The 19,352-nt window shown below is 41.8% G+C and overlaps 1 protein-coding gene across 1 annotated transcript; it reads left to right on the forward strand.

Annotated features, from left to right (window-relative positions):
• The first annotated feature begins 3,907 nt into the window (after nt 1-3,907).
• Nucleotides 3,908-19,117, forward strand: LOC137298372 (glycerophosphocholine cholinephosphodiesterase ENPP6-like). Its single transcript, XM_067830594.1, has 7 exons — nt 3,908-4,175; nt 15,768-15,916; nt 16,524-16,692; nt 17,064-17,359; nt 17,724-17,864; nt 18,179-18,293; nt 18,836-19,117. Exons 1-7 carry the CDS (start codon nt 3,935-3,937, stop codon nt 19,042-19,044), a joined length of 1,320 nt encoding a protein of 439 aa, XP_067686695.1. The 5' UTR covers nt 3,908-3,934; the 3' UTR covers nt 19,045-19,117.
• Nucleotides 19,118-19,352: the final 235 nt, after the last annotated feature.

Raw genomic sequence — 19,352 nt, forward strand, 5'->3', positions numbered from 1 at the left:
CACTAAATGCTCTTCATGTAAAAAACTATGTAGATGCGGCAACTGGGCGAGTGCCTATTTGTCTATATCCAGCTAATAGCGTCAGTCTGTAAATAGTCGAGTCTGGGCCACACAATTCAGTGATCAACAGCACGAGCATCGATTTACACAAATTGGATATGATGATGTGAGTAAGTGAAGTCAGCGAGTCTGTCGCCTCATGGCAAGCGTCGGCAACTGAAGATCAATTCTAACCCACCTCTTCACGGGTTGGCAAATGGGAACCAGGGCAGTGTGGAAATCTCTTTCTGTAAAGTTTGTAGGGATAATATCGGATTCGAAAACAAAAAGCGGAATACTAATAAAGCGTACGTAAAATCATTCAAACAACCACGTGAGGCACTGAAACGCAAGGGAAGTAAACATATGTCACATGCAGCCAGGAGTACAATCACATATGACGTTGTTTACTTTACGTTGTGTTTCATGTCAATCATAATACAAGCATATCATAATCTCAAAATGATTAAGAAATATGATTTTACAGCAGAAAATTATATAAAATTTCTGGCCACGTTTACAGTTGTGGAGACATGACTGTCTGGAAATTAAAGATGGTCTAGTCCAACCATGTTAAGACCAACAATATGGTTATCCATATTATATTAAGAGATACTTCAATAAAACACTGTTCTCAACCCATATACGAGGCTGAAAAGTTCTCAGCCTGAGTGGTTTTTCCCCACCAGGTAGAGACAGGTGTTTGCCACCAATGAGGACAATCATTTAGTGAATCATAGACACAAGAACTACAAACGTACTAATAGTTTTATCTCAACTACAGCTCTTTTGGTAAACCTACCCTCTGAAATCATCAGAAATGGACAAAACTGAATACAGGGCAGTCATCAAGTACTTGCAAAAGAAAGGGATGTCCCCAACACAGATACATGCTGACATGGTCTCCACTCTAGGGGATGATGCTCCTTCATTTTCCACAGTAAAGAAGTGGGCTGCAGAATTTACGCGTGGCAGACAAAGCCTTGATGATGACCCACGCTCAGGAAGGCCTTCAACAGCAACCACTCCAGAAAACATCACGCGAGTGCTCGATATGTTGATGGATGATCGACGATTGACTACTTGACATATTGCTAGTGTAGTGGGCATCTCTCATGAGAGGGTTGAGCATATTATCACCAACGAATTAGGAATGACGAAAGTTTCTGCAAGATGGGTGCCAAAGCTCTTGACAGCAGAACAGAAACGTGTCAGGTTCCAGACGTCCCTTGACAATTTGCGTCGTTTTGAAGCAGATCCCGATGATTTTGTGGCACGATTTGTAACCATGGATGAGACCTGGATACATCACTTTCAACCAGAAACAAAACTACAGTCAAAACAGTGGAAGCATCCTGATTCACCAGCTCCGAAGAAAGCCAAGTCTTTTGGGATTCCAGGGGTATTCTGCTCATTGATTATCTTGAAAAAGGTCAAACTATCAACGGCAGATACTATGCTGATCTGCTGAACCAGTTGCGAGAAGCAATCAAAGCCAAACGACGAGGGATGATCGCTAAAGGTGTCCTCTTCCACCAAGACAATTCGCCTGTTCACAAATCAGTGGTGGCCATGTCAACAATCCGCGATTGTGGCTTTGAACTCATTGACCATCCTCCTTATTCACCTGATTTGGCTCCTCCTGACTTCCACCTGTTCCCCAAAATGAAAAAGGAACTCGCCGCTCGCCATTTTGCAAGTAATGATGACGTCATTTCAGCTGTGACTGATTTTTTCAGGGTAGCTGAAGAAGATTTCTTCCTGACCGGGATTCGGGCCTTGCAGCATCGCTGGCAAAAGTGTGTGAATTTGGAAGGGGACTATGTAGAAAAATAAATTACAAACGTGGACTTTGTAACTTTTTTTTCACAGTGAGGCTTAGAACGTTTCAGCCAACCCTCGTATGGGCATATACATCCACATCACAGTTATGTTTGTGTGCACGATTATTTTGACCACATTGATTTCAGATATGCACGTGCTTGGATCAAAGGCGCACATCACGTGCAGTACGTGAAATTGTCATTAAGTGAGTGAGTTTAGTTTTACGCAGCAATATTCCAGCGATATGGCGGCGATCTGTAAATAATCGAGTCTGGACCAGACAATCCAGTGATCAACGGCAAGAGCAACCTATTCTACCCTGGGACCCCGGGACCTTCAAGTTTCAGTGAGCAGTTCGATGACTTGATAAGTGTACATTTCGAAAACAACTGATGTCGTTGCTGATAAACAAATATGGGACCTCCTCGAGCTCAACTGGCAACTGCTCAAAGATTATTAGCAAAGGTAATGCTGGCATGTCATTGAGGCAATATATTATGTTGGTCGTCATTCATGGAATATCAGCCGATTGACCAGAACACACCAGCAAACTGATGATGTTAAGGACAGTGTTTGGATGGTGTTAAACTCACTAGAATTAGAGGTCACGGGGAAGATCAGTGGTCGCACGAAATCTATTTACTTAATGAATGATTGCCGAACTCGTGTTTGGTGCTGTAGAAACACTGCATATGCACAACACATAAGGCTATGGGTCACAAATATATAATATCAACACACCAGAATCTGGGCATTTTATAGTGAGATCAGATATCCTAACTGAAGAATGTTTCTACAGTGAGCAGTCAGGCACAGAAGTGTCAATCTGGAATATGATGTTGTTGACCAACAGGCGGCGATAGACACAGGCACACAATTCCAGCAATTCCGGGTGTAAGCCCGTGTGTATCCCTCTACACACCAACCAGCATTTATATACCATGACGCCGTGTCGGGAACATTCCAGCACAGCGTGATGTTTCGTCATTCACTTAGAACTTTCTCGAACAGGAAGTAAACAATAGATTGCCAAGGGCAAGTAACCGGAGCGCTATCAAGAAGGCTTGTCGATAAAAAATACTATTGCCATTGAACATGTATGATATGAACAGTGACCCACAATTCACACACAAAACTCTAAACATTGTGACCCAATGATAACTATCACTTAATCAATGATAATACAAATTACAGAAAGCACACTCTCGTAACAACTGAAAATCTGTGCTCGGGATTTGAATGCACAACGGTACATCACTGACACCCAAAACGGTTTGTTGTGCCACATTTCTGTGACCATTCTCTGAACGCAAGACCACAGATTTTTGCGTAGGTGACCAAACAACTACCATTGATTATATATCTAGCCTTATGTACACTGCCATGGTTGTACATCTAGCCATATCTACTTCTGACGGTTCATCTACCCCAGTCTGCCACTGGCTGTTCTAGGCAAATGTGCCATTGGTCTTTCTTCTATAAAAATAGCTAAACTGTTAGTGATTTTCACCCTATCAAAATCATTGCTTGTTCGTCTAACAATATCTACCATTGCTTGTTCGTCTAACAATATCTACCATTGCTTGTTCGTCTAACAATATCTACCATTGCTTGATAGTCTAACAATATCTGCCATCGGTATTCCGCCTTTGAACACAGAAAGGTGGAAACGTATAGTCAAGTGTTCGTGGTGTTCTGTTGATCGATCGTACACAGTACCATTAAAAACCATATTTGGGAAATATAATTAATCATTAATATGTACCCAACCTTCCTCATTTATATTTGAGTTTTAATATTCTCTGATTGTATTACATTTCCAGAGCAGAAACCTCGCCTGTGACCTTTTACAAAAACAAGATCATGTTCAGAAAAGCACACATCCTGTAGTTATATTTCAATGTTACATATAACCCGTTAAGCCAGCTTGCTACGCAAACAGACGTTTTTTTAAACGACAGGATGAGTTTATATTTCGATCAAGCACAAGATAGATTTTAAAGCGAGCCCAAGACTACCGAGGCTCATTCCTCCTCCCGACTCCTCAGCAGCCGGCCAGTCTCGGCCCAGCATGGCGCGGGGCCTCTCACTCGTACTCTTCTTAACCGCTGCCTGTCTCCCCACTCTCCTGCGATGCGAGTCCCAGAAGCTCATAGTGTTGTTGGTGGACGGCATGAGATGGGACTACCTGGACTACGACGGTTTCGGGGAGGATGGATTTCGCCGAATCATGCGTACTGGGGTACGTGCCGAATACTTACAGCCCGACTTTCCGACAACATCCTACCCAAACTACTATAGCATAATGACAGGTGAGACACAATACTCTCTACTTTGTTGAACCACTGCAGGTGAGACTCATAACTACATGTGCACAGTATATCAGGATATGTGAGACACGTAACCACCAACGACTATGGCATAAGGTCATATGAGACGTATTTCTATCTATTATTTATCGCAACTGATGAGACGCATTACTACCTGTTATTACTGTTGAAGACAGGTTAGCCACGTTACTACCTGCTGTTACTTATCAGGACAGGTAACACACGATATTACCTGATATTACTGTATCAGGCCAGGTGAGACGCGTTTCGACCTGTTATTACTTATTAGGGTAGCTAAGACGCGTTGGTACCTGCTGTTATTAATCAAACCAGGTGAAACTTTATTCCATTAACTATTACTTTATCAAGACTGGTGAGACACGTTACAAACTGTTATTACTTATTAGGACAGGTGAGACTTTATCACATTTACTATTACTGTATCAGGACAGGTGACACTAGTTACTACTTGTTACGATTGTATCAGGACAGGAAAGACTGTATCACCTTTACTACTTCCTTAGTACAGGTGACACACGTTACTACAATGACAGGTGAGATACGTTACTACCAACAACTACATGTTCGATACGTTACTAAAAACAACTATATGTTAGATACGTTACTACCAACACCTACATGTTAGATACGTTACTACCAACACCTACATGTGAGATACTTTACTACCAATGCTGACAGGTGAGATACGTTACTACCAACAATGACAGGTGAGATAAGTTACTATCCACAACTACAGGTGAGATACGTTACTACCAACAGCTACATGTGAGATACGTTACTACCAACATTGACAGGTGAGGTACGTGACTTGCTGCTTTACTGTGTCAGAAAACACGAGACGTTACAGTACGTACTATCATTGCATCAGGGTGCAGGGAGAGATCTTTATATACTATTACCATATCACAGCAGACACTCTCTTATCTACTATTACTGCATAGGGTATATGCACCCCTACTTATATATATATATATATATATACCTTCCTGCGAAGATCACCCTCCGTCATTGCCTACCGGAGATTACAATATACACTTTTGTGCTGTTGGGTACATGATGATATACGGATTGTGTTTTCCGTTTGAAACTGGCTCTTTGCCTATCTATATTTCCCAGGTCACAAATAAAACGATACCATTTGGTGCACGTTAGAATACATTTTATCGGTGCCTTGTACCTCCTCGTTCAACATGTGATGCCCTTGCGATATGTCAGTTAATACTCAGATCGGTTACCTGGGCCAGACACCAGGTGACGTCTGGAACGGAGTCACGTGACTCGGATATGGGATCCAGACATGGGATAACTGAATCATTGAAAAGTGATCACTTCCTTTCCCCCAAGCAGCCCTCGTCCGCATCATCCGAGTCATTCCCGACAACTGGTGCCAGCTGCCCCGTAACTCGCCCCGACCCTCTCTCATGACTCCTGGAGAATTCTTGGAACATTCCTGGTTTTGAATTCCATCTAAATGTTATGGCATTATATCGACTTTCGGCACGTGTTCACATACAATGGTTCATGCGATACAAGCAGTAGCATGTCAGATATTGTATGGTATTTAGGTAGAGGTAGATAGCGACCATAATGTTGTTGGGAGGAAAGGTGGAACTGATACAACAACCGTTCAAGAAATGAGTGAATGAGTTGGGATTGACTCCACTTTGCAGAGTATCGTCCATTTACATCACGACGTCTCGGCCGAATGTGGGAGGTGAGACCAAAGGGAAGCCGGTCTCTGGACGTTTAGCTCTTCAAAAACATGTTCAGGTCTACATGGAATTCGATCCGACGTTATTAAGTTTTTAGAGTTCACACATGACGATTCTCAACTGGGCCACCCGTGCCTTTACCACGTGACGAATCTGAAATTTCACGCTAGGGTAACATACTCGTAGGTAATCATATATCATAGGGAAAATGTGTGATATCATACCATGATATTATGATAAAAATGTGTTATCATATCATAGCATCATCAGGAAAATGTGAATGTCATGGCAAAAGTGAGTGTTATCATACTAGTATTAAACCAAGAGGAACTCGCGAGTGTTATCAATAATAATGTATCATACGGAAAATGTGAGTGTTATCGTAGTCCAGCTGCAGGGTAAGGAAATTGAGAAAATTATCATCCCATGGTATGGGAAATGTGTGTTATCATACCAGAATTGTACCATGAGGAAAACATGGGTGTTATCATAAAAATGCATCATAAGGAAAGTATTGTATCATCGTGGAAATATGAGTGTTATCATAATACTGTATAAAGGCAAATGTGAGTGTTATCATAGTATTGTATAAAATGGAAAACTTGAGTGCGATCTACTATTGTGTCCACCCGGGAAGGTTCATATAGAATAGGCCTTCAGCAACACATAATTGCTATAAAAGGCGACAATGCTTCTCGTAAGAGGTGACTAACGGGATCGGGTGGTCAGGCTCGCTGACCTCGTTGACACATGACATCGGTTCCCAGTTGTGCAGATCGATGTTTAAGCTGTTGACCACCGGAATGTCTAGTCCAGCCTCGATTATTTACAGACCGCCGCCATATAACTGAAATATTGTTGAGTGCGGAGTGAAACTCAACTCACTTACTAACTGTTGTGTCACAATGACAACGTGTTACCAAACAGAGAGACTGTGAGGGCAATATATCTGACAGCATAGAGCATACGTATTGTCTCACTGAGATGCCACATCAGTAATGAATGCAGTAGCACACTGTCATACGGTGTCGGAACATGAAGTCTGTTTGTGGTGAAAACTTACCTATGGGTTTCACGTTAAGCGAAAACGTAAATCAGATAAAGTGAAATTCAGATTGGTAATATCCATAATTTTGCTTTGCCATTTGAAAATTTAAATCTCAGACTTTTATTCCACTGAGGGTAAATGTTGTTAGCAAACGATCCTAGTTTCAAATCGGTATTACTGATTTGTATTACAAGGGGGTATGCACTTCAAATGAAACACCGAGAACACGGAGGGTTGCTCTAAGTTCACGCTCATCACGTACCTTACATGCATTTGTTTCACTGTTCCAGCTACTGCGCTTACCCCCTTGTAATACATAGTAGTGACCATAGTAGTGAGAACTGCGTATGTGTTATCATATCGTAGTGTGCAAAGACTGAAACTTTAAGCAGTGTGTACACATCTTGGGACGACAATATTCATACTATCATAATATATATCCCCAATCATAACGAAACTGGCATACTAGCTGTAGTACTCCAAAGACTGAACATAAGCATACTGGTCCCAAATAGTTCGCGATAAATTTTTAAATCATGAATAATGACGTATTTATTCATTGAGCCACTGATAATATATTAGACATAAAAATACTAATTTCCCTACGTTATTTTATTCAGTATATGTCGCCGTAAAGATGTAAGCGTTATTACATCATTATTGTATTCGTGTTATTATCATAATGTAGTAATATCATTATTGTATTCGTGTTATTATCATAATGTAGTAATATCATTATTGTATTCGTGTTATCATAATGTAGTAACACAAGAACAGTGACACCAGTACCGTTTGTAATGTATTCTTGCCATTCTTCTCATGGATTAATACACTGACAGTAGTAGATGTTGTCGTGTTTTATCATACCGTCGTGTTATTATCATTACGTAATAACACAAGAATTGAAACAGATATGTGGTCACATGGTTTACAGTTGTTACGAGAGTAGTGTTCGTGTTCTTATGGTCTGGGAAAGAGCAGGTCTTCAGCAACCCATGACTGCCACAAATGGCGACTATGCTTGTCGTAAGAGGCGGCTAACGGGATTGGGTGGTCAGACTCGCGACTTGGTTTATCATACCGTTGTTACGAGAGTAGTGTTCGTGTTCTTATGGTCTGGGAAAGAGCAGGTCTTCAGCAACCCATGACTGCCACAAATGGCGACTATGCTTGTCGTAAGAGGCGGCTAACGGGATTGGGTGGTCAGGCTCGCTGACTTGGTTGACACATGTCATCGTAACCCAGTTGCGTAGATCAATGTTCATGTTGTTGATCACTGTAATGTCTGGTCCAGACTCAATTATTTACAGACCGCCCCCATATAGCTGGAATGTTGCTAAGTGCAGCGTAGAAGTAAACTCACTCATGCTGCAACTAAGCGCAGCATCTGTTACCATGCAGTTCTTACATGGGCAATTTTCTTGCTGCTATCTTACTGTAGTAAGGACATGTGCTTGCTGTCATTGTCTTAAAGTTAACACAAAAGCTCACCATGTGGAACAGACTCTGTACTTTTCGAGGAACGCCCATCGTGACGTAATTCTGGCATACTGAACTAGACTAACGCAATTGTAGGATTCGGATCATTGCAGCGACAAGTTCAACTTAAATATTTCGATGATAACCTTCTTCAGCTAGATATATGTATGATACGATGTCAAAACAATATTGCCGTAGAGTCTTGATGTTTGTTGACTGAATAAACATTGTTGATATTTGAGAACATGTTAATCACGTAACGCGTGACAGAGCATGAGTTTAGCAGGTGCCAAGGCCACAGAGGTCAGGCCAGTCGTGACTTGTGTGCAGACATTTAATCGTTCATGCAACAGCCAAATCAGACAGTGCATTTCCTTGGAATGAATGTCTCAGGGCATTTCCCTCAAACCCTTTGGCGTGTTCGGTTCTCAGTAATTTGCTTGTGTCCTGGATATATGGAATGAACTGCCAAAGTATGACACTCATTAACTGTTCTGTGAAGCATTAAACACGATTAAGGAAAACCGTACAGTAGCGGATAAACAAAGTGTCATAGAAAGGGTGTGTAAGTAGGGTTTACGCCGTTTTGAACTTTGTGTCAGTTACTTATTGTCCATATTAACGCTGGAACCTGGAACCAGATGCAACTATTTTCGTAAAACCAGCCATCAAACGTATGAAGCTATACTAAATCTTAATCCCTGAACATACAACTTAGATAAGATCAAATAAACCCATTTAAATGGAAGAGGGCCTCACTGAGTTAGGAGATGCAGATAACCTGGGGAAGTCTAGACTTGCTTCATATAGGATTTTAGCATAGCAGAAAGGGCTGGTTGTAAGGAAAATGTGGTTCAGGGACTGCGAGACAGACTAGTGTGAAGCTAACAACGGTAACATCGAAAATATAAAACATATCACAACGGATAAGATAACATCAAAATAAGTGTAAGACGATTTTACACAAAGAGACGAAAGGTCTATGCAAAAGGTAATTTGAAGAAAAACCAGCACCAAATATTGTGTCTACGACCTTTAACTCATTTATTATAGTGGCACGTGTTCCACGTGCATCTATCGCCAGGCAGCGATGGTCAATGTGGTCACCGTTTGACCCTATCAGTAACACAGAGCCTAAGGATATTGTTTTCCCGACCTTTCTAAACATTGAACATTCTTCCTCCAATAATCCTGAATAGTTAGTGTTTATTTACCTACCTATCATCTTACCCCGTGCAGTCGTCGGAGGAGCCACAGGGGAGCAAGGTAGCACCCCCGGGACAGCGAGCACCTGTCGTGGGATCGGATCCAGACCCCGGTGCTCTGCTAGATGCCCTGGGACAGAATCGATGAAGGGTGGTCGGAATTCCTACGAGAGTAGGGTAAGACTATAATTCCTAGGCGCCATATCTCTGCGTGAAGGTGTCCAGATCTGATAGAAATCTCAGTGCAGTGGTCCTCCATTTGTCAAGACTAATGAATCTGCTGTCATTAACGCGAATAAACGAAACAAGATTCTAGACCCTGCGTGAAATATCGACACTTATCACAGGAAAAGCCCATTGTTTTGTTGATTCAATCGATGTAAGAAGACATCCCTTGAAGTTCCAGTTTTCCGAATAAATACAGCTTGTAATGAACACTATCGCTAAATTATCAGCACCTGGCAAGGCCCTGCTGAAAGGACTTTTGTAGAGCTTTTAGGAAGGCCTTCTTTCTGTTTTATCATCGCAAAAAAACTGATTGGGCCTCAGTTTATATATGTTGTAAAAGTGTGGCTATCCACAGTAGTAATATTTGGTCGGAATATCTTAGAACGTGTATCTAGTCACAGAAGTTATATTTTTTTGAAAATACCGAACGTGTAGCTAGTCACAGGGGTTGTATGTTGTGGACATCTCTTAGAGCGTGTAGCTAGCTACAGTGATGATATTTCGGGGAAATGTCTTAGAGCGCCTAGCTTGCCACAGTGGTTATAGTTTGTGAAAATATCTTAGAACGTGTAGAAAGCCACATAGGTTTAATTTTATGTGCATTGTTGTGAGTCATGGAGCTAATCCGTTGTTCAAGTGCATGTATCTTAACCTTTGCTGTTTGTCCAACTCACTGTTTGCATCGTGCGGTATACAGTACCTTGGAAGCAAACAGGCCAAAGCTGATTCTTGTAAAAGGAACTGTTTGCGGGTTAAAAAAGCGCCCTTTTTTCCCTTTATAAAAGGCGGGTCCGTGCAATAAATAACGTTCTGCTGTGATTGTTTAAGTTGTCGCTCTAGACAGTTGTTTGGAGGCGTATACAGTACCTTGGAAGCAAACAGGCCAAAGCTGATTCTTGTAAAAGGAACTGTTTGCGGGTTAAAAAAGCGCCCTTTTTTCCCTTTATAAAAGGCGGGTCCGTGCAATAAATAACGTTCTGCTGTGATTGTTTAAGTTGTCGCTCTAGACAGTTGTTTGCCTCCATTAACGCTAGTCTGTTGATGGTTCTCCCCATCACTACCTCCTGTGATGGAGGAGGACAGAGGGCGCTGAGACCGCGGACAGGTGGTATTACGGGGCCGGAACCGGCTAACCAAAAATATTTCCCCAAAGTGCTACTGTGTCATTGTATATTAGGTACGCCTAGATATACACTTAATAAATAGCAGACAGATGGCTGTGGGTGTCTGTACCATTCCACGCCCTTCTGCCTGATTACAGACTCGTGTCGTTGAACGTTTTTCTATCAGATCCCAATTTCCTATCATTTAAGCTACCTGTTTGCAACAAGGCATAACGCCAGACGCTGACCTGTAAGCCATTTACGATGATGTACTGGCTAACGCTTGGTGAAGGAAATCTCTCTATTTCCAGCGTATGGCTTCCGATGCGAATGGAGTCTTACCTGTTTTCACATATGATAACCTTTATGGATAGCCCTAGTCTGTCATGCAGACTCTGAAAAAATATATCTAAGAAAGCCCATGCAAGTCTAGAATATGTAGGAAGAGAAAATGAAGGAAGTCTATTGCATTATATTGCATGATTATACTTTAAGGACAGTAACCCCGCCCTTACATGAGAATGGGGTGTTGCCAGAGCAATGATTATGCTGCGTATATGATCAGATCTGTTTGGCATCTCTCGAGTGTGTATAACCTTGCAGACTGCATCTAGAATGGTATTTTGATTGATGACCAACTCTATGCTCGAATCTTGAAAACTGGAAACGTTTATTTAACAATGTTTCCTTTCCGAGGTTCTTCGTCCGTCACGTTATAAGCTTGTGTTGAGTTCCTAGCATGGTTGCAATGTCTGCAGCCTATTTTCAGTGTCCCACGCCAAGTATTGTAGAGTTGTTAGATTATTGGTAACAGAGGCGTAAAATTTGGCTCATTCGTCATAAGAGGAAAGACACTGTCGTGGACATCTCACTAACCTCAGTGCGACTCCACTTCTTTGTGTGGGAGACCTTCTAACCTGGTTACTGTAAAGATTGGGATGTGTGAGCGAAACGAAAAATACGACTTGAATCCATCATGTTTGAGCCGCCGAAAATGTTATCAGACAAGTCAGGAAAGAAGACAAACGATGATGACCTGTAGCTAGACCCGTCCCGTGTCTGTCAGTCACTGATTGCTACCTCCATCACCTGAGACGGAAATAACGCGGTCAGGTATTTACTGTTATCCACTTTATTACGTTTAACATACGGACACAGAAGCAGTTTACGGGCACTAACAGGCATTTTGGGTGGTAGCCACGTTTTTTCAGTGATATTCTTTTCAAAAACCAATTCATAATGCCAACGGTAACTTGAGGAAATACCGACAACGATGTCGCTGCTTATATTGGCTTGTGCCACATGTATGTTCCTGTGTTTAGGTAAGGAATTGACTTGCCTCTACATGTGTTTATGACTAGTACAATCGGTGTGAAGGAAACTCTAGTTAATCCTGCGAACACTTTGCATTATCAGCGATTAAATTCACATGCTCATAACAGTCGGAACTGATTCTGCTGTTATCATCATGGAAGAGACCCGTGAAGATGCTGGTTATTTAGAATTGATCTTCAGTAACTATACTTGTCAACAGAAGCAACTAACAGGATCGGGTGGGCAGGCTCAATGACTTAGTTGACACTTGTCATCGTATCCCAGTTGGGTACAATGGTGTGAAGCCCATCCCTGGTGCTCCCCGCCGTTATATTGCAGGAATATTAATTTGCTATACATGGCGTAAGACCTCACTCACTACTACTGCTATAAGAGACTGTGGATGAAGGATAAAAAACTTGGTAGATTATATTATCCTGTTTTGCTGAAAACCAGAACCCAGCCCACAATCATTTCCCCATAACGCGTTTATATAACTCTCTGTCTTCTGAGAACAAACGTTATCATGATGCCCTCTGCCCATAACTGCCAGCGACGTTACTTTCTAACGCACGCACAAACAAAAATAAACCTGGTTGTCAGTGTTTTTTTTAAACTTTGGAAATGCACTAACCATGTTATCGTTTTTCCAGTCGCGCCTGCAGTTCGAGATCCAATCATTTTCAAACAGGTAATCTTTGATCACTGTCGGTTGAACAGGTCCTTGGGTCTCAGATTGTATTTTTGCATAGTGTGAAGGCTCCAGTAACAGTAGCTATTACAGAAATACTTCTTGCTAGTCGGGACCCACCGACTTGATTCTATATCGGACGCATGAACCATAATCATAGTGTTATTCTATCTTGCAGAGAGATGGCACCCAACTCTGCTCAACTTTATCGCCCAGATGTAAAACGCTAGCGTTTTTCCATCCACGCTGTCATTTCCGCGTTCTTTCTGCCAACAAACAGCTGTTTTAGTTATAAGTTTAAATCCTGTGTTGATACAGGGTGAAGAAAGAAGCGTTTATGTCTTGCATCTTATCTGTTTCACATTGTAGGAGATAGGCTGCTGCCTTACAGACAGTTATTCATATCTATCATATATCATATCGTTTCAGCCGTGCGAGGTACTATCAAGACGAAAGTCTGTATACATGATGGAATAGGTTTTGAATAGAGACAGAGCATTCTTTCCCATCCCACTTGCTACTTCCGGTATATATCTATTACTAATTACCATATTTTCTTACGAGTGCGTGAGTGAGTGATTTAGTGAGTTTAGATTTACGCCACACTCAGCAATATTCCATGGCGGCGGTCTATAAATAATCGAGTCTGTACCAGACAATTCAGTGATCAACAACATGAACATCGATCTGCGCAATTGGGAACCGATGACATGTGTCAACCGAGCCTGACCACCCGATCCCGTTAGTCGCCTCTTACGACAAGCATAGTCGCCTTTTATGGCAAGCATGGGTTTCTGAAGGTCTATTCTACCCCGGGACCTTCCCGGGTGGACACAATAGTAGATCGAACTCAACGACATTTAGAAATGTAACACAAGCTATATTGGGGATTACGCTTTCTCTGAGCACAAAGTCCGTGGTCTTCACTATCGTACCAGTTGGCCGATGTCCATTTTTGTGGAAGCTGCGGTGGGCGGGTGAGTTCGATGGCTGACTTTGTGTGCTGGCTATTCGGTGCCTAAGGGTGTGAGTTCGAATCCCGGATGGGACTCAAACCAACATAAATACTAAAATCTATACGTTACTGAGAAAGTGTGTCTCATATTAAATGTGTTATATTTTCTTAGTTCTAACGTAATGACCTGCACATATACATGTAGGTCAACTGTATTGCAAGTAAACTGACAGCAACCGCTATGTATTACTATAACAGAAATGATCATTCCTTGTTTAAAGAGACAGGTACATTGGCGGGCAACGTATTTCTATGCAAGTTGATCCCTTAAGTGACATCTTACACTGTGGTTGCGTTAACTAAGCGTCCATCACTTCTTGCTTGTAATGTGGTGAGTCGCTTTTTGATACATCGCCATTATTTAAGTCATACTGTCCTATTTGGTACGATACTAGAATTAGTGCACGTGGTGTGAGCATTTTGTTCGTCGACTGCCCCGGATTCGATCCCCCAAAATATGCGGAGCCCTTTTCGTCTTCTCCCTTTTCTTCTTCCCTGCTTCTTCAACCCCAACTCACTCGCTCATTCACAGGTTGTGTATGGTTTTCACCCTCATTCAAAGTTAGTGCAGCAGCTCTTTATCACTCATTATCAACTTATCATACAGTGGATCATTTTAATTCCAATCTTCAGTTCAAAGCAGGAAGGTTGTTCCCTTGATTGGTTATTGTTGAATGCCGCAAGGTTGAAATTATACGATGTCGAACGATATTATTGGAATCTTGACCAGACACGCGAATGGTGTATATCAAGAGTATCTTGTTGTTTAGTTTGGATACGATAGTGACATGACGTCAGTATCGTGACACACTCATGACAAATGAATCATACCGAGGACTGACGGCGTGCGATCTCGGTGTTATATACTGTGTTTGTTCGTATAGAGTACTTCTGTCCCACGTGACAGATAACACAAAAAATATGAATCTTGTTGAAAACTAAGGTTATACTATATTGGTAAACACCGTTACCATCGAATATCATAGTCACCAATGTAAACATACATACATTACTGATACTATCTATATAATATTCCCTGTCATTTGTGTCAGGACAACCTTTTATATGGATGACATATCTGCAAGTTACTAAAATGCAATAGCCTCCATTTCAAATTTACATTTTAATCTCTCTAAAGGCTATGTAGGAACACAATACGTTGGTGCCAGAAAGATAGCAATTAGGCGCAATGTGTTGCACTTTTTACCATATTTTGTTCATATTTGCAACATTACTTTAAACAGAATATTCGTTTTGGTTGTGTACGTTTCATTTAATATTTGTTTAAAGTCATTTGTTTAAGTAAACGAATTGTAAAGTGTATAAACTTGACTTGAGTAAACAGCAAACTTGTATTATGCATGCACGTTAGTCTGTTCACTGGTATTAGTTTACGTGACGTGAGTGTTTAATTGTTATACAACGGTTTTGTCTTGCGGATTTATGGCAGTACTATCTGGAGATCGAGCAGGCCTTCCTTTAAGGCCACGTACACAGTTCTCATTGAGTTTATATTTGGTAACGGAACTGCGGATATATACTTAGGCGGTTTCCACTGAATATCGCCGCCTTTACTAACATTTACCAGCACCAGCACACTAACGTTTAGTCTCTGAAACATTGTGATAGATTATCACATGTATATGTTGCATATGAAAGAGAAAACATCACCCGAACCTGTGTGTTGACAGTGATGTGTAAACGATGCCTTGATAATTTGAAAGGTTTTATAAGATATATGCAATAATTCCCCAACAGGCCTTCATTGTGAGAGTCACGGCATGGTCGGCAACTACATGTATGATATCGTGAGGAACGAGTCATTTCTTATCGGCACTAACCCGGACCAGTACAACGCACATTGGTGGGATGGTGGAGACCCTTTCTGGATCACTGCAACGCGACAGGTGGGTACACAGCGAGGGTGTAGAACACCATGATCACTGCAACAAAACAGGTGAGGATGTGGAAGAGCGGGCTAGGATGTGTGAACAGCGAGGGTGTAGAAGAGCGAGCGTGTAGGAAACCTTAATCACTACAGCAAAACAGGTAAGGGTGTAGAACAGCGAGAGTGTATAGAACAGCGAGCATGTAGAACGTCATGTTCACTGCAACAAGACAGATGAGGGTGTGCAGTACAGCGAGGGTATATGGAACAGCGAGGGTGTAGAACACCATGATCCCTGCAGCAGGACAGATGAGGATGTAGAACAGCGAGTGTGTATAGAACAGCGAGGGTGTAGAACGCCATGACCACTGCGACAAGACAGGTTGGTACACAGCTAGGGTAGAACACCATCGTCTACGCATGTCTGCAAGGTTTTGTCGACTGTTTGCTGCTCGAAATTCCGTTGATTAAATTAAACATCAACAAAAGATATTTTGTTTTAATGACATGTTTCGGATGTAGAACATAACCCTTTGGTCTGTCCTCATTCCGGTTCTACATCATCCCAAATAATGGCGAATTTTACACAGTATTCCCTCCCACATATATCCATTTTTTTGCTCCAGGGTAAGAGGACTTACATGTACTACTGGTGCGGCTGTGAGGTTGAGATCCGGGGACTTCGTCCTACCCAGTGCCAGAAGTACCCAAACAGGCCCCCCACCATCGACGACACACTTGGCGCCATTACAGACGCACTGAATAAGCTTGAGGAGGACAAGGCAGATTTTGCAGGTTCGGTTGTTGTTAAATGTCGCACTCAGCAATATTCCCCTCGCCAATGGGGTAAGTTGGCTCGGTATCAACGTAGCACTTAATCTTCTGGCACGCCATAAATTTATGAAAATGGGTCTGAATATTAACGTCGCACAGTTTCTGTCTCCATTTTTGTCAGCCACGTGAGATACACATCGGACACCTGCGTCCCCTTCCATGTCAATATCCTTCCGTGCTCCTTCATCAAGATGAGATGCTCCGATGTAACTGTAAACATTGTTCACATCGCTCTTTACGTCAACTATAGGGCCTAAAGATTCGCCTTTATCAAAGTGTATTACGTCATTAAACTTACGCAAATGTCACTGACACGTATTCTGTGTTTGCAGGTATTTATTACGAGTTGGCAGACAAGTACGGACATCGAAGTGGACCTTACAGTTTGTTAGTGATGGGCTTTTTACGTGACCTTGATGCTCAACTCGCCTTCCTAGTGGACGACCTTGACCGACGTGGTCTGACTGACAAGGTCAATGTCATGATTGCGTCTGATCACGGTATGACCTCCATTTCTCCTACAAGGACTATAGATTTGACCAGGGAGCTGAGTCCAGAAGACGTCCTCATCACTATGGACAGCGGGACCCCTGTCTTGATATGGCCTCGACCTGGGAGGCTGGAGCAGGTGCGTGTAGGTAGATAGTGGAAAGGAAGTTTTTCAGACACAAACGACTACAACATGAAGGGTCGCAATAGATCCCATCTATCTATGTTTGCCGTATGGCCCCTTTGTGGATCGGTTGGTCAGGCACCGTAACTTGGCTGATTGGGTGTCAGCGTATCCACCTGCCGAGGATCGTTACAATAAAATCAGTGGAGCAGTCAACTAAGGCGTTAAAAGCAAATAACTTATTATTCGCACACCATCATTGCAAGTATTCATGTAAGTCAGCGAGTCTGACCATGATAAAGTGAATTGTGTACTGTGCCCCATGCCTTGTGACCCTTATTTTCTCTACAGTAATGTGTATTTATTATGCGATGTCCAGCTGTATGAAAGGCTCTCTGGGATCTCCGAGCACCTGAAAGTTTACAAGAAAGAAGACATTCCAGAAAGATGGTATTTAAAGAACGGTCGACTCACTCCACCTCTGCTGGCAGTAGCGGACCTGGGGTGGACCATTCTCATTGTGAGTTATCAATTCATTATTTGCTTTATCCTGACACTTCAGTGGTCGAATCGTGGCTTATGTGTCATTTGTGATAGGACCTCCTCAGATCTTTACTAAAATCCTATGTCAATATACATTAAACCTAATTCTTTAACACTATTTTTGATTAGAAAGAATAAAAATCTATTCGAACTACATATCCGAAAAGTACCATGAACTGTGAAGAAGATAGGCATGGAAATGAAAGATTTTACAATCTACATGTTATAGAACTAATTCTCCGTATGTGTTATAAGGTAGGTGCCGTGAATATGCTCATTTTTATCTTCCAGCCTAAATACCCCCATTTCCCTGCCTCCTCTGCTACTATGACTCCCCTTCAGGGCACACATGGATACGACAACACTGAACCAGATATGAGGGGCATATTTATAGCAACTGGACCAGGTGCGTGAATGATACGTTGAACATGTGTATGTGTTCCCTCTCAATCAATATGATCATTATGCAAGAGCACAACCTGAGTGAGATAACGAATTTCTGTATCCAAATAAATATATACGTTGAACCGAATAGTGGAATATGTTTTACAGTTAAGGATATAGATAATGTAGGTTCAAAGCAGGAAAAAAGTGAATGTTCTTATTTTACATGGCGGTCAGCACTGCTCAGTCTGTGTGATAATCAATTATTGATAATCAATTATCAAATTGGGGCCATGCGAACAAGTGGTTAATGTCATGAGCACCAATTAATTTCGGCACGAGACGCTCTACAATCATCACATTACACAGCTCAGTCTTCCTGTATAACAAACATTCGTTACTATATCAATACATACAATCAATACAATATGGGAAATCCATATTCACCAAATTTGCGAAGGATTTCTACAATAGTGGGATGGGTGACATACAGATGATGACGATGATGAAGACGACGATGATTTGATGATGATTATTTTTTATGTTCCTGACTTTTTATTTCAGCGTTCCGTAAGAACGAGGTGACTGTCCCCTTAAGGGTCACAGACTTGTACCAGGTGATGTGCAAAATCGTCGACGTCACTCCATCACCCCACAACGGCACGTGGGACAACGTTAGCGGCATGCTGGCCGAGACATCGTCATCGGTGATATATTTGAACTCGCTTGTCGTCGTTCTGGTGGTTGTGCTCAACTTTGTTCTATTTTCCTAAATTCTGGATTATTAGATACATATATTTGTTGTCAGATATTTTGTAATGCATACATTAAAGAAACTGGGTATTATTTCTATCTCTATTTTCGATGGGAATAAAAACTATTTATTTGTAAAACATCACTTGTGTTTCAAACCAGAAGCTGTGAAGCGGATAAAGACATGGCTATCAGTGAATATACGTTAATAACGTGGGTATCTGCGAGAAAGGTCGCAGTTTCAGCACGATCCCCAGTCCTTGCTTATAGAAGTGTGGTAAAATCTGAACAAGGATGCGAGTTACCTCCCTTGTTACAGCGATCATCA

Source organism: Haliotis asinina, chromosome 10 (assembly GCF_037392515.1).
Source record: "Haliotis asinina isolate JCU_RB_2024 chromosome 10, JCU_Hal_asi_v2, whole genome shotgun sequence".
In the NCBI taxonomy this organism is placed as follows: Eukaryota; Metazoa; Mollusca; class Gastropoda; order Lepetellida; family Haliotidae; genus Haliotis; species Haliotis asinina.